General features: G+C 37.4%; 1 protein-coding gene across 4 annotated transcripts in view; it reads left to right on the top strand.

Moving 5' to 3' along the window:
• The window catches only part of LOC150110081 (uncharacterized), a 204,044-nt gene that overhangs the window by 43,846 nt on the left and 147,418 nt on the right, over nt 1-12,780 (top strand). For all 4 annotated transcript variants that reach the window (XR_016548809.1, XM_090397831.1, XM_090397843.1 and 1 more), the window contains exon 4: nt 3,916-4,077. Coding sequence is in view for 3 of the 4 variants with exons in the window: in XM_090397831.1 (XP_090253957.1) it covers nt 3,916-4,077 (162 nt within the window). In the remaining variant the exon portion in view is untranslated. The remainder of the gene's footprint in view (nt 1-3,915; nt 4,078-12,780) is intronic.

The raw sequence follows: 12,780 nt of genomic DNA, 5'->3' as shown, positions 1-12,780 counted from the left end.
CTCTATGATTTCTCCTTTCCATGGTTTGATTATTCTATTATTCAAATGATGAATTGTGCTTGTTGAAGAATCAGGGTTTAGATAGCAGTCAGGGTTTCTAGATGGAATGTAGATTGAAACCCTTCATCCTATCAAGATTATTTCAGCAAGCACAATTCACCAATTGCCAAAACAGTCCAAGATAAAAATTCATATCAGAAGTGGCTTAAAAAAACTAGCATCTCATTTGGTTCATATTGCAACCTACAACTGTATGTGAAAACAACACAAGACTATCCAATGGTTCATATTGCAACCTACAACTGTATGTCAAAACAACACAAGACCATCCAATCTAACTTGGGAATAATTAAATTCAGAAAAAACTTTTTTTAAAAATTTAATGTAACTCCTACTCAGGAAAGGTTATAAACCTGTATAGTACATTAGCATTGTGGGTGGACTAAGAATTTTTTTCTATTTTTTTAAATTTTATGTTTTTTTCTTTTTAAGTTTATTTTTTATATACTTTAGAAAATTTGCTCTAGAGACTAAATATGGAACTTTTTCAAGCCATTTTAAGCCATCAGTTACTGGGGCAGTAATGTTAATCTCTAATCTAAAGACAATCGCAGACATCCATGTCCAATGCAGTATTCAAACCTGTACCCTCTTGGCTGGAGAGCATATACTAACCACTTAGCCAACCATACTGGCAATTACTTAAGCTTTCTACTCCCTTGCAGATTTTTATCCCACACACACACTTGAGAGGTACAAGAACCTATAACACATCAGTGCCATGCATGAGGTGCAGATAAGGGTTGAGAGAGAAACTTATTGACTGTCTTTTTAAAGAGCTGTAGGTTGAAATTATTGAGAAACACATCTTGAGAAAGGCTGTTCCAGAGAACAGACTGTACTGTAAAGGGATGTTGGACATCTGTTGCTTTTTTTTGTTTTAACTGGCCTAACAGCAAGTGGAGGAATGATGTTTGCCAATTCATGAGCAGTGGCCATGGAAGTACCTATAGGAGGAGACACAGAGCTGAAATGACCCTTCTCTCAAAGGCTCACTTCAGCTACTCAGAAGTGAGCCTTTGAGAGAAGGGGTCATCTATAAGCCAAATTTCACTCCTCTGGACAGCATCAAGAATTTCTAAGGTTTCAGGTGCACCACCATATATTTGAACAGTATTCTAAGGATGAGGTGGATGGGTATAAAACAACTTCTTCAGTAGAAAAGAATACTTCATTTTTTTTTTTTTTTAGAAGCTGAAGAAGATGGGTTTGGAGGTAAATGTCAGTTTAAGGAGAGAGTTCATCCTGTCTAGTGATGTGTGTATTACTGAGGATTGGGAAAGGTGAGCTGAGATCAATTTTGTGTGAGAAAAGGCAGCATTGAAGGTCACTGGGTTATCCTTGCCCTGCTAAAGGATAGTAAGGGGATCAGTGTTTAAGGCACTGGTTACAAATGATCTTGATGCAAGAGATGTCTGGGAAATACATAGTTTGTCAAAAAAAATTATTGCATACAACTTATCTTCCACCCATCTCACATTCAGGTGGTACTATTGTAATAGCCAACAAAAATAAGGCTGATATTCTGGCTCATTCTCTTCTAACTCTTGTATAGACTGTATCTAGACAAATTATTTCTCACTTTGCCAGTAGCTCACTGTGCATGATTTCTGATCTTTTACCAAAATTTATATTATCTTTACAATCTCTCATTCATTTAAAAAAGTATTACAATCTCTCATACTTGTCAATAGCCAACTTCACTGCCTTAGAGATTCACCAATTAATTAGAAACTGATATGCCGTGAAGTGGCAAAATGAATTCATATCTCCACAGGTGGTCAGTATTAACCACCTGTGGATACAAGCCATGGAAAGGTTTGGAGAAATTGTGGTGTTTTTCTTTTCATTCTCAGGAACTATATATATATATATATATATATATATATATAGTTAAGTATAAAGAGCTAATAAGCTTCATTTCGGCAATGAAAACATTACTTAAATTAAGGGGATATTAAATCCCACATAGTTTTGAAACCGAATAAGAAACTCAAAGATCGGACTCACTGATGAAGCCTCAAAAAAGGCTGAAACCGGTCTGGGTAGTGACCTCCCTCCATAATGTAATAACAGCATACATTTCCTAGGAAATGTGTTTTTACATTATGGAAAATACCTAAGAATAGCGATCTGAACTTTCCCCCACCTTTGCAATGAGTTGCCCCGGTATTGTACTACGTACTAGGATCACTTGCATTGGCTAACGCTAGTGTCGCCGATACTTCATAGTTTACTATATTCGGCAAGAAACTCTCTGATTCCAATCTTTGAGTTTCTTATTCGGTTTTAAAACTATGTGGGATTTAATATCCCCTTAATTTAAGTAATATATATATAGTTCTGCTGACAACCAGCACTTTTCTTCCTCTTTACTTGACATTTGTGGTACTCAGATGTTTTCAGGCTTCGAAATAAATACCTCAAACACTGATCTTCTTGCTATCAATTCTAACATAGCTTTACTTACTAAAACTACCATCTTATAGTCTGCTTTTTCACCCTTTGCAGTTATGTTCCCAGTTTCTCTCGAGTCTTTTACATGTTGTAGTGGGTAGTTTCCATTGTTCTAGTTTCTTTCCCCACCAGTGTCAGAGTTCTTCATGATTGCCCATGCTCTTCGTCCTATACATTAATGACCTTCTTTCACAAACTCCAAATGACAACAGCACTTTTCCTCTTCTTCACGTGACAAACATTTGTGGTACTTCAAGATAAATACTTCAAGCACAGATCTCTTTGCTATTCTCCAGTGGAGAAAGGAAAACCTGGACTTCATTATTACTCTACCTTATTCTCCCTTTGTTTCCCTTTATCTCTGATTAACAGACAGATCCCTCTCTCCCCCTCAAGTCACGGTTATACCTCTCATCCTGGACTGACTTTCAACCCTGGTCTTTTTTGGCACAAATGCATCACATCCATATTCTCTTCAGCCTACAGAAAATCTTGCTATGCTTTTCTGTTCAAGATGCTACTTCCTATAAACTACTAACTTGACAGAATACTGTTGCTGATATTTTGGGTGATATGCCAAAACTCTCTCCAAAAATTATTGCTATCCAGAAGATAATAGTCCACTTACTTTTCATAGTTGTACTGCTTCAGCCTTATATCTTCTTTGTAGGTATTTTCACAGGTGCTATTTTATTGAACTGGCTACATTCATTCTTCCATTTTCCCCTAAGCACACAAAAGCAAGGTAACTAATTGTCAACACCTCTAACCAGTTCAGCTTTAAACCTACTGAACAGACTTCTCATTCTCCTCATTTGCTCTATGTACCTCTGTTCTTTTGACCAGTCTTTTTTTCTCAAGGACTGCGACCTATAGCTGTTGAAGAAACACAATATGTTTCTGCTTTCTCCTTAACCACTTTGCTGACACACTGCACATTTGTGCTATAAGATTATGACTGGTTTCTTGTGTGGAACTAATGTTAAGAATAAATTCAGAGGTCATCTAACTAGCATGTTAATTAGACATATAAACATTAACCTTTCAATAATGTGCAATTGCCATATGTCATACCTGTGCACATTCCTCAGGAAGACACCATTAGAACATTCACCAGTACAGGTGTTGAAATGTGTAATATAATCAGAATAGTGATTAATAAGCCATGTGCTGTATGAAGTTCCTGTAGGCACTCATCACAATTATTAGTTTTACTTTTGCTCTAAAATTGCTTGGAGCATTTCAGTAGGTTTCTTTTGTAGAACCTGTAGGAAAATATCATGATACTTGTATAACAATACCATTTTACTTATATTAATAATTGTAAAATACTATTATCTAATATCTAAAATAGCATTTTACAATTAAACTAAAGTGGTGTATATTAATTTTTCATAGGAAGAGTTCTTACAGTTGAAAGCCAGGAAATGAAAGTGTCATATTATTCAGGCCTTGATCCAGATAGATCATATTGGACAGAAGATGGGGAAGCTGCTAAGCATTTTCTGTATGTCATCAGAATATTTTTTGAACATTCAGCACCTGGAAATGAGGAAATAGGCAAGAAACAAATATTATTATTTGTATAATTGAAATATTGTAGTCTCATTACTTTCACATAAGCCATTGCATTTAACACATTTAAAGGAAGAAATGGAGTGTTTATGATTATTATTATATGGTTATACGGTTATCTCCATGGAGTCCAGAGACTCGCCATGGGAGATCCACAATAACTTTTATGCATATGAAACTTATCACACCTCTCTTTTAACTCATTCACTGTCAGGTCACTCGCAGTTAATTTTGGCAATTCGTTTCACTTACCATGCTCCATGCAAACACTATCTAGTCCTTACACACCCTTAACCTTGAATCTATCCTCATAAGTTGAAGGTATGCAGTTAAGAAGCTTGGACATTCTGAAAACAGATTTTGATACATTTTTAATCATAGCACAGATGTTAAGGGAAGTGCCCTGATCAATCGGGATGTTTTTTTGTTGTTGTTTAGCAGATAGTGTATAATTATTATTACGTGACAGCTCCAGGGAGTCCAAAGACTCATCGAGAGAGAGGGGTACCTACGCTACAACTCTCCGTTTCTACCACTCATCTGCAAATACAGCAGACCTTATCATCTACACCAATGCCATCTACTGCCTACTACCACCATTAGTATTTTCACGGACAATCACAAACATCCATGCCCACGCTTGAATTCGAACCCACAGCCTTTTGGCTAGAGAGTGGATATGCTAACTACTTGGCCAACCAGGCTGCAGATAGTGTATAACTGCATATTATGTTGTCAGCACTTTTGTTAATTGAATATATTTTCATTGCATAAATTTTTTATGTGAATCTCATACTAAATGCACAACAGGTTTACAGCCTGTCATACATTTAATACTCTAGACACTCATAGTTTATTCCAGGTATGAATAAGGAAGCATATACAGAAATATGCACGTAAGAACTGATGGAGATAAGTCTGAATGAAGATATGCCAAATTGCTCTTATGTGCCAACTGCTAAATGTCTTCTGTACTTGAACATGTATGTATGTATTTTTTTTTCTCATGTTTTAATCCTTGGGAAGACTAGTATTGCTCATGAAATGCTTCTCGAGATTATCGTGAATTTTTTTTTATGGGGAACCCATCCATGAGAGGTTGGCCAACCTATTGTATGATAGTACTGTATCTACAGTACTAGCATACACAGGGCAAGAAGGAACTTGTTCACATTTATCTTGAGAAGCTGTGGATTATATTCCTTGGGAAACACATAAGATGGCAGACTGTTCCAAAGGGTGGCAGTGGAAGGGATGAATGAGGAGAGGAGGGGAAATTTCTTCTTTGAGTTTGGAGATGCACTGTGAGGGAATGTTGGTTAGTTACTGCATGTGTTTGAACCGATTGGACAGATTGTGGAAGTATTATATTACTGCTAATTCTGATGAACAGCAACTGTAGAAGTATTCTCATATGTGCAGAAAGGCATGTGTTGGCAGTACATAGTAATTTAATTTCACAGTATTGATTACAACACAATGATAAGAAAATAATATTTATTAATTTATGAGCTGGTATTATATCCAGCATCTTCAGAGCACAAGAACAGTTTGTCACAGTACACAAAACAACAATTTGGTATAACAATGGGACTAGTTTAAAAAAAATTTAAAAAATTGTAACGGACAACACAAGGAAATAGTCTTAATTAGGCACTCTCTATGTTGGAAAAAGAGAGAAAACAAGTATTAATTAGATCTTAAAATGCCTGTCTTCCAGATTTTTGGTAAATTGATACAGCCATATTTGTTAAAGTTTGGAGTATGTTTAAAGCTCCTGTTGATTCCAAAAATAATCTGACTTATATAATGACTTCTGTGTAGCACTTTTGTGTTCTTCTGTTTGATCCTGTATGAAGTGGTATCCAAAGCATGGTCTGCTAGACCTGATCTGCCATAATGATAGTGCCGACGTATTTTTTATGTTCACCAAGGCAGATGTCAACAGTTCTGCCTGTCTGTCCATAGTAAGCCACATCACAAAAACAGCACACTTCATAAATTACTGGATGTGATAAAGAAGAGAGTTGAGTTTGTCTTTAGGTGAAGAGATGAGAGTTGCCAATTGCACATGGTTTAAATATGGAGCATCGCTGATATTTATCAGCTATGCACCATATTATGGACATAATACCAGCAAAATATCAGCCAATCTTCTTCTTCTGCAGCTTATCCCACTTAAGTAGGGTCACTGATTTTAGTGGGTCTCCTCACATTCTCCTGTCTTGAGCTGTAACCACATTCAAGTTCATCCTCAAGTCCTCCTCCTCCACCAGCTCCCTTCATCTCTTCTTTGGCTGCCTGCACATCCGTCTGCATGACCTTTCTTCCCACATACTCATCCTCCCTCCTCATCACATGACTAAACCATCTCGACTTTGCCTCCTGTATCTTTGCTCCTAAGTTCATAACTTTCACCATTTCCTTTACATAGTCATTTCTCAGACAATTCTTTTTACACATCCACCTAAGCATTCTCATCTCTGCTACCTCCATCCTGCTGATATTATTTTTCCTCAGGGCCACAGTTTCCATAGCATACATCATAGTTGGTCTCACTACTGTCCTGTAGATTTTGCCTTTTAGATTGATTGTCACCCTCTTATCACATAGCACTCCAGCCATCTCTCTCTCCCTCTCTCCAAAAATATCAGCCAATAAGTTAATAAATATTTTCTTATCATTCTGTGTTGTAATCAATAAATAAATTAATAAATTAACTTTAGCAGTATTTGTAGAAGATGCAGGCAGTGGAAACTGAATGCCTGTGTGAAAGTGAGTGGAAGATCATTGATCAGTCTGACTGCCCTTTTCTGTACAGAATCTAGTATCTTTAAGGAGCATTAGTGAAACATGGCTGACAGAAGATGATATAGTTAGTGGGATAGAATGTGTAGGGTATAGTGTGTTCAGAAGGGACAGAGAGAATAACATGGGGGGAGGAGTGTTATTGATGATAGCTGATGAACTGCAACCAAAGAGAATAAAAGTTGTATTGCAGGATAGTGAAAAGAGCTCATTTGAGGCTATTTGGTGTGAGATTGAGACTAACGGAACAAAATGTACAGTATGGTGCTGCTATAGACCAGGTGATGGAATAGATGGTGGAGATAGTATGCATAGGCAAATTGATGAAATGAGTGGAAGGAGGGTAATTATTATGGGGGATTTCAACTATGGTAACATTGATCGGAAGGAGGAGAGGACACATGTGAGGAAGGAACTGGATTTTATTCAGTTAACTATCTGAGACAGCATGTAATGGAAAATACTAGGCGTTCAAGAGTGCTTGACCTAGTAATAGCATCTGAGAATTTGATTGTAATGAATATGACCATGTTGCCACCTATTGGTGAGAGTGATCATAGGGTCTTGACCTGGGAGGTGGCTAAATGTGTGAAATTTTCGATTAAGACAGGGTACATGTGTAATTACCGTGCTGGCAAGTATGACAAGCTTAGGAAATTGCTCGGTTCAGTGCCATGGCATGCAAAACTGCAAGGGCTGGATTTATAGGGCATGGAAAGTGGTCAGAGAGCATTTGCAGGAGGTTATGGCTGACTGTATACCTAGAGTCCGAATAGTAAATCAAGTAGGGGTTAAATGGATGAATAACCATTAAACTTGAGTTGCAAAAAAAGAAACCACTGTGGAAGGAATTTAGGAGAAAGGTGACCTGCAGGCACACGAATGGTATAAAGCACAGGCCAGAAGGGTAACGAGTGTGGTGAGAAAAGCAAAAACGGATTATGAAAGGAAATTAGCTATGCAAGCTAAAGAGAATCCCAAACAGTTCTTTCAATATGCTGCTAGTAAAAGAAAAACTGTACACGGCAGAATAATTTTAAGGAATGCCGATGGTAGGGAGGTAACTGAATCGGTCGATATAGTGGAATTACTGAGTGAGGTGGTGACGTTGAAGGAATGAAGGAACCATTAGTTTATATGGGAATTGTGGTGACTGAAGTGGAAGTGAATAGTCTATTACAGAACCTTAATGTGAATACATCTGTGGGATTGGATGGTATACCAGCTCGGGTCTTATGTGGAACGGCAAAAGAATTGTCAGTGCCCTTCACCATTTTGTTTAATTTGAGTCTCAGGTCTGGGTTAGTCCCAAGGGGGGTGGAAGGAGGGGAAAATAGTTCCACTGCATAAAGGAGGATCCAAGACTACTGTTGCAAATTACCGACTGATCAGCATATCAGGAGGTCAAGGTTTTGGAGAAAGTAGTCGAGAAAAATACAGGAATGGATTGATGAAAATGAGATACTGTGTGTCAGACAGCATTGTTTTGTGAAGGGTAGATCATGCCTCAGTAACTTGCTCAGGTTTTATAACACAGTGAAGGCTGATCTGGATAGGGGTAATGGGTTTACAGTGATACTGCTGGACCTGGCTAAGGCCTCTGATAGGATACCACATGGAAGTCTAATCCGTAAACTGCAACATATGGGAATGGATATAGGGTTGGTGAGACAGATAGGAGGGTGGTTGATGGAGAGATAACAGAGAGTAAGAAAGTTTATTTTTCACTAAGTTAGACTGATAAATTTAGTTTAATCCTTTATCCCAGTGAGAGCAAACAAAGTTTGTGCCTGAAAATATCTTCATATAGTGTTGAATATAGTTGAAAATATCTTCATATAGGACTGAATATAGTGTTGTACTACCTTACCTGGCTAAGTAGTACAACACCAGGCAACTCGTAGCAAAGGTGGAGCAATCTACCAACACTCCTATCCCAGTATCTCCCATAATGCAAAACACATCTCCTTGTGGATATGTATACTGTTATGCATTAACAGTATACATATCCACAAGGATTGGCCACTACCCAGACTAGTTTCGACCTTTATTGAAGTCTCTTCAGTGGGAACGAGGCCCAGAGTTGGAGATAACAGGCAGAAGCAGTAGCAAGCTCATCTTTACCTATATACCTAAAAAAAAAAAAAAAAAAAAAAAAAAAAAGTATATAGGTAAAGGTGGCAAACCTTTTGGCAACTCCTATAGGTAAAGATGACCTTGCTACTGCTTCTGCCTGGTATCTCCAACTCTGGGCCTGGCTCCCACTGAAGAGACCTCAATAAAGATGGAAACTAGTCTGGGTAGTGGCCAATCCCTTAATGCATAACAGTATACATATCCACAAGGAGATGTGTTTTGCATTATGGGAGATACTGGGATAAGAGTGTTGGTAGCTTGCTCCACCTTTGCTACGAGTTGCCTGGTGTTGTACTACTTAGCCAGGTAAGGTAGTACAACACTATATTCAGTCCTGAAGATATTTTCAGACGTAAACTTTGTTTGCTCTCACTGGGATAAAGGATTAAACTAAATTTATCATACCAGAGAGTAGTTTACTCAGGAGTAGGGTTCAAAAGACGGCCTGTGACTAGTGGTGCACTGCAGGGTTCTGTTCTTGGACCACTACTGTTTAATTTGTTCATTAACGATATAGGGAAGAATCTGAGAGGAACGGTTAATGATGATGATGATGCTAAGTTGGGTAGGGCAATAGTGAATGCAGAAGATGTCAAAATTTTGCAGGATAGATTGGATGTCTGGGCTAAGGAGAATGGATGTCAATTTAATGTGGCAAAATGTAAGGTTTTGCATTTTAGGGTGAAAAGATTAGCAGCAGTATATCACATTGGTGGAACTATACTCCGGGAGATTGAGGCCAGGGACTTAGGAGTGTTGGTGGATAGGTAGTTGAAGTTTAAGGGGCACATCGCAAAAGTGGCTAAATCAGCTCATCAAATCACTTGGATGCTGAAGAATACTTTGACAAGCAGAGATAAGCAAGTTATTGTTCCTCTGTATCGAGCCTTGATAAGATCCCATCTTGATTACTGTGCCCAGATCTGGTCACCTAGGTTTCTTCTAGATGGGGATGAGGTTGAGAGGATCCGGAGGCGAGTGACCAAGATGATAGCAGGTCTATGGAATGAACCTTATGAAAACAGGTTGAAGATTTGTGGGTCGCAGAAATTGGTTGATAGGCAGATATGGGGAGATATGATTGAGACATTCAAATTGTCTAAGGGTTTCTATTCTATAGGATTAATTCAGAGGATATTTTTGAGAACAGAACTGGTGGTGGGAGGACTAGGGGACATCCATGGAAGCTGGGCAAGAGTGTGGTTAGTAAGGGTGTTAGAGCTGGGTTTTTTTACTTCTAGAGTGGTGAATGAGTGGAATAAGCTGCCAGAGTCTGTTGTGGGTGCTATGACAGTGAATGAGTTCAAGGCAAAGTATGATAGATACTGTGTGAATGTCGAATAGTTGTGATGGACATGATGTTTAGGGTTTCCCCTCGATGAGTCTAAGGACTCCTTGGAGTTGCCCGTAATAATAACAACACATTTCTGGATGCTAACAATGTCAAGTTCTTTCCTAATATCCATGTTTTTAATATGATATTACCATTGATGTCATCTGTTCTCACCTCTAATCTTTCTCAGGACTCTCTAATCTTTGGTCAAGTGTTTTATTTCTAACTCAGCTCTCAGATCCATAAGTTAAAATTGGTTTAAACACAGTCTTGTATACAGCTAATTTAATGTTTTGACTCACTTCTCTCTTTTTCCATACAACTTTATTCAGTTGGCTTCCTACCATACCAGCTTTGTTAATTCTGTTGTCTATTTCCATATTTAATTTGCTATCCTCACTAAAAATTGTGCCTAAGTAGCTGAAATGTTTTACTTGTTCAGTAGGTTCTCCGTTCACAATGCAATTGATATTTTCAGTGTTTTTGTCTATTTTCATTGTCTTTGTCATGTTATAGCTGATTTTCATACTAAATTTATTGCAACAGTTATTCAGTTTAGTCAGGGAATCTTGCAGACTTGTATTGGATTTATTTAGAAGTATAACATCTGCATAAAGTAAACAGCTGAGATTAAGATCTCCAGTTTTGATATCAGGTTTAATACTGCTTTCCTTCATAATATGATCCATATAATGAATAATAGCGGGGATAATGTACATCCTTGTCTGACACCAGATTTAACATCAAACATCTTCCTGTGCTTTCTTCAGTTCTAACTGCTGACTTTCAAGTTAAATATAGACTAAGTATTAATTAATATAATGTTCCATTGACACCATATAACCGTAGGGTTTTGAATAGCTTTTCTCTTGGCACTATGTCATATGCCTTTTGGCAGGTCTAGTAAACTTAAATACAGATCTCTATTATATTCCCATGATTTCTCAACTATTTGTCATAAAGTTAAAATCTGATGCTGCCAGCCTTTATTTGGCCTGAATCTAGCTTGTCCTTCACCAGACTTCCTTTCCACAATCCGTCTCAACCGTTTCTCAAGTATACTTGCATAAATCTTACCAGGAACATTCAGTTGGGAAATACCTCTGTAATTCTCACATTCAGTTTTATTTCCCTTTTTATATATGTGTACTATGAGAGCTCTACTCCATTCATCTGGAATTTGTCCTTCTGTTCAGGACTTCAGAACTATGCAGTGCAGCCACTTTAAGACTTATACCTCCATACTTGAGCATTTCTGGTCGAATATCATCTACTCTAGCTGCCTTTCCTCATTTCGGGCTTTTGTTGACTTCTTCTACTTGAAGTATGGATATGTATTCCTGATTGCATTCCTACTGAGTGTTTTTTACCATTGTGCTGTCACTGATTGTTCATTTAGCAATTCTTTAAAGTAATTATTCCATGAATCAAGGATATCTTTTTCTCCAATTTTCATGTCACATTTATCACCTCTAATTCCTTTTATGGCACTCTTCTCCATTTCTGAGCTTATTCAACAGCCTCCAGAATATTTTTCTACCTTCCTGATATTTATTTTCTATGTTCTTACCCAAGTCTTCCCATGACTTTTGTTTAGCTAGTTTTACACAGTGTTTAGCTTTCTTGCATTTGTCTCTGTATTTTCTAAGAGCATAAGCTGACTTATAATTTGACTCATGGAGTTATAATTTTTTTCTATCCTTGCAGACAACCTCACCACATTGATTCAACTTCTCTGGTTGAATCAATGTTTTCTTCAAGACTTACCACTGAATCTCTTCGGTTTGGTTCCTGTTCTGAAACTCCTTTATTTTTTCTTGAATAATGTTTGTGTATTTTAGTCTACAGTTCACATCTGAAGCTTCTCAACTTTTATTTGCTTTAAAACTTTCTTGTATGTTCTTCTTTTCAATATGAAATTCAGTTTTATCATGCTCAAGACTAAATCATGATCACTTCCAATTTCATATCTTCTGTACACTCTAGTATCCTGCACCAGTGAGAAAACATCACCATCCGCACTAACACAGTCAATGAGACTATTCTTATTCCTTGCATCTTCTCTCCATGTGAATTTATGCAAATTTTTATGTTGGAATATTGTGTTAGTAATAACCAGTCCATGTCCTGAGCAAAAATCCAACAGGTATTTGCATTTTACTATTAACTTTGTTCTTTTCTCCAAATTTTTCCAAAATATTTCTGTATGTCTAACAGTCATTTCCTACTCTGCTATTTAGATCTCCAACAAGGATCTGCTTTTCCTTTTCCATTGTATCAGTTGCTTTCTCTAAAGCCTCAAAAAATTCCTCCATGTCTATGTTCGTAGAACCTTCTGTGGGAATCATAGGCAGAAATAAATCTTTGTCTGGTTGCCCATTCTGATATTTGCCACATCACTCTCCTTGAAA

Source organism: Typopeltis vanoorti, chromosome 1 (genome assembly GCF_054136105.1).
Source record: "Typopeltis vanoorti isolate ZY-2024b chromosome 1, IOZ_Tvanoo_1.0, whole genome shotgun sequence".
Lineage (NCBI taxonomy): Eukaryota > Metazoa > Arthropoda > Arachnida > Uropygi > Thelyphonidae > Typopeltis > Typopeltis vanoorti.
This window is presented reverse-complemented; position numbering and strand designations above follow the sequence as displayed.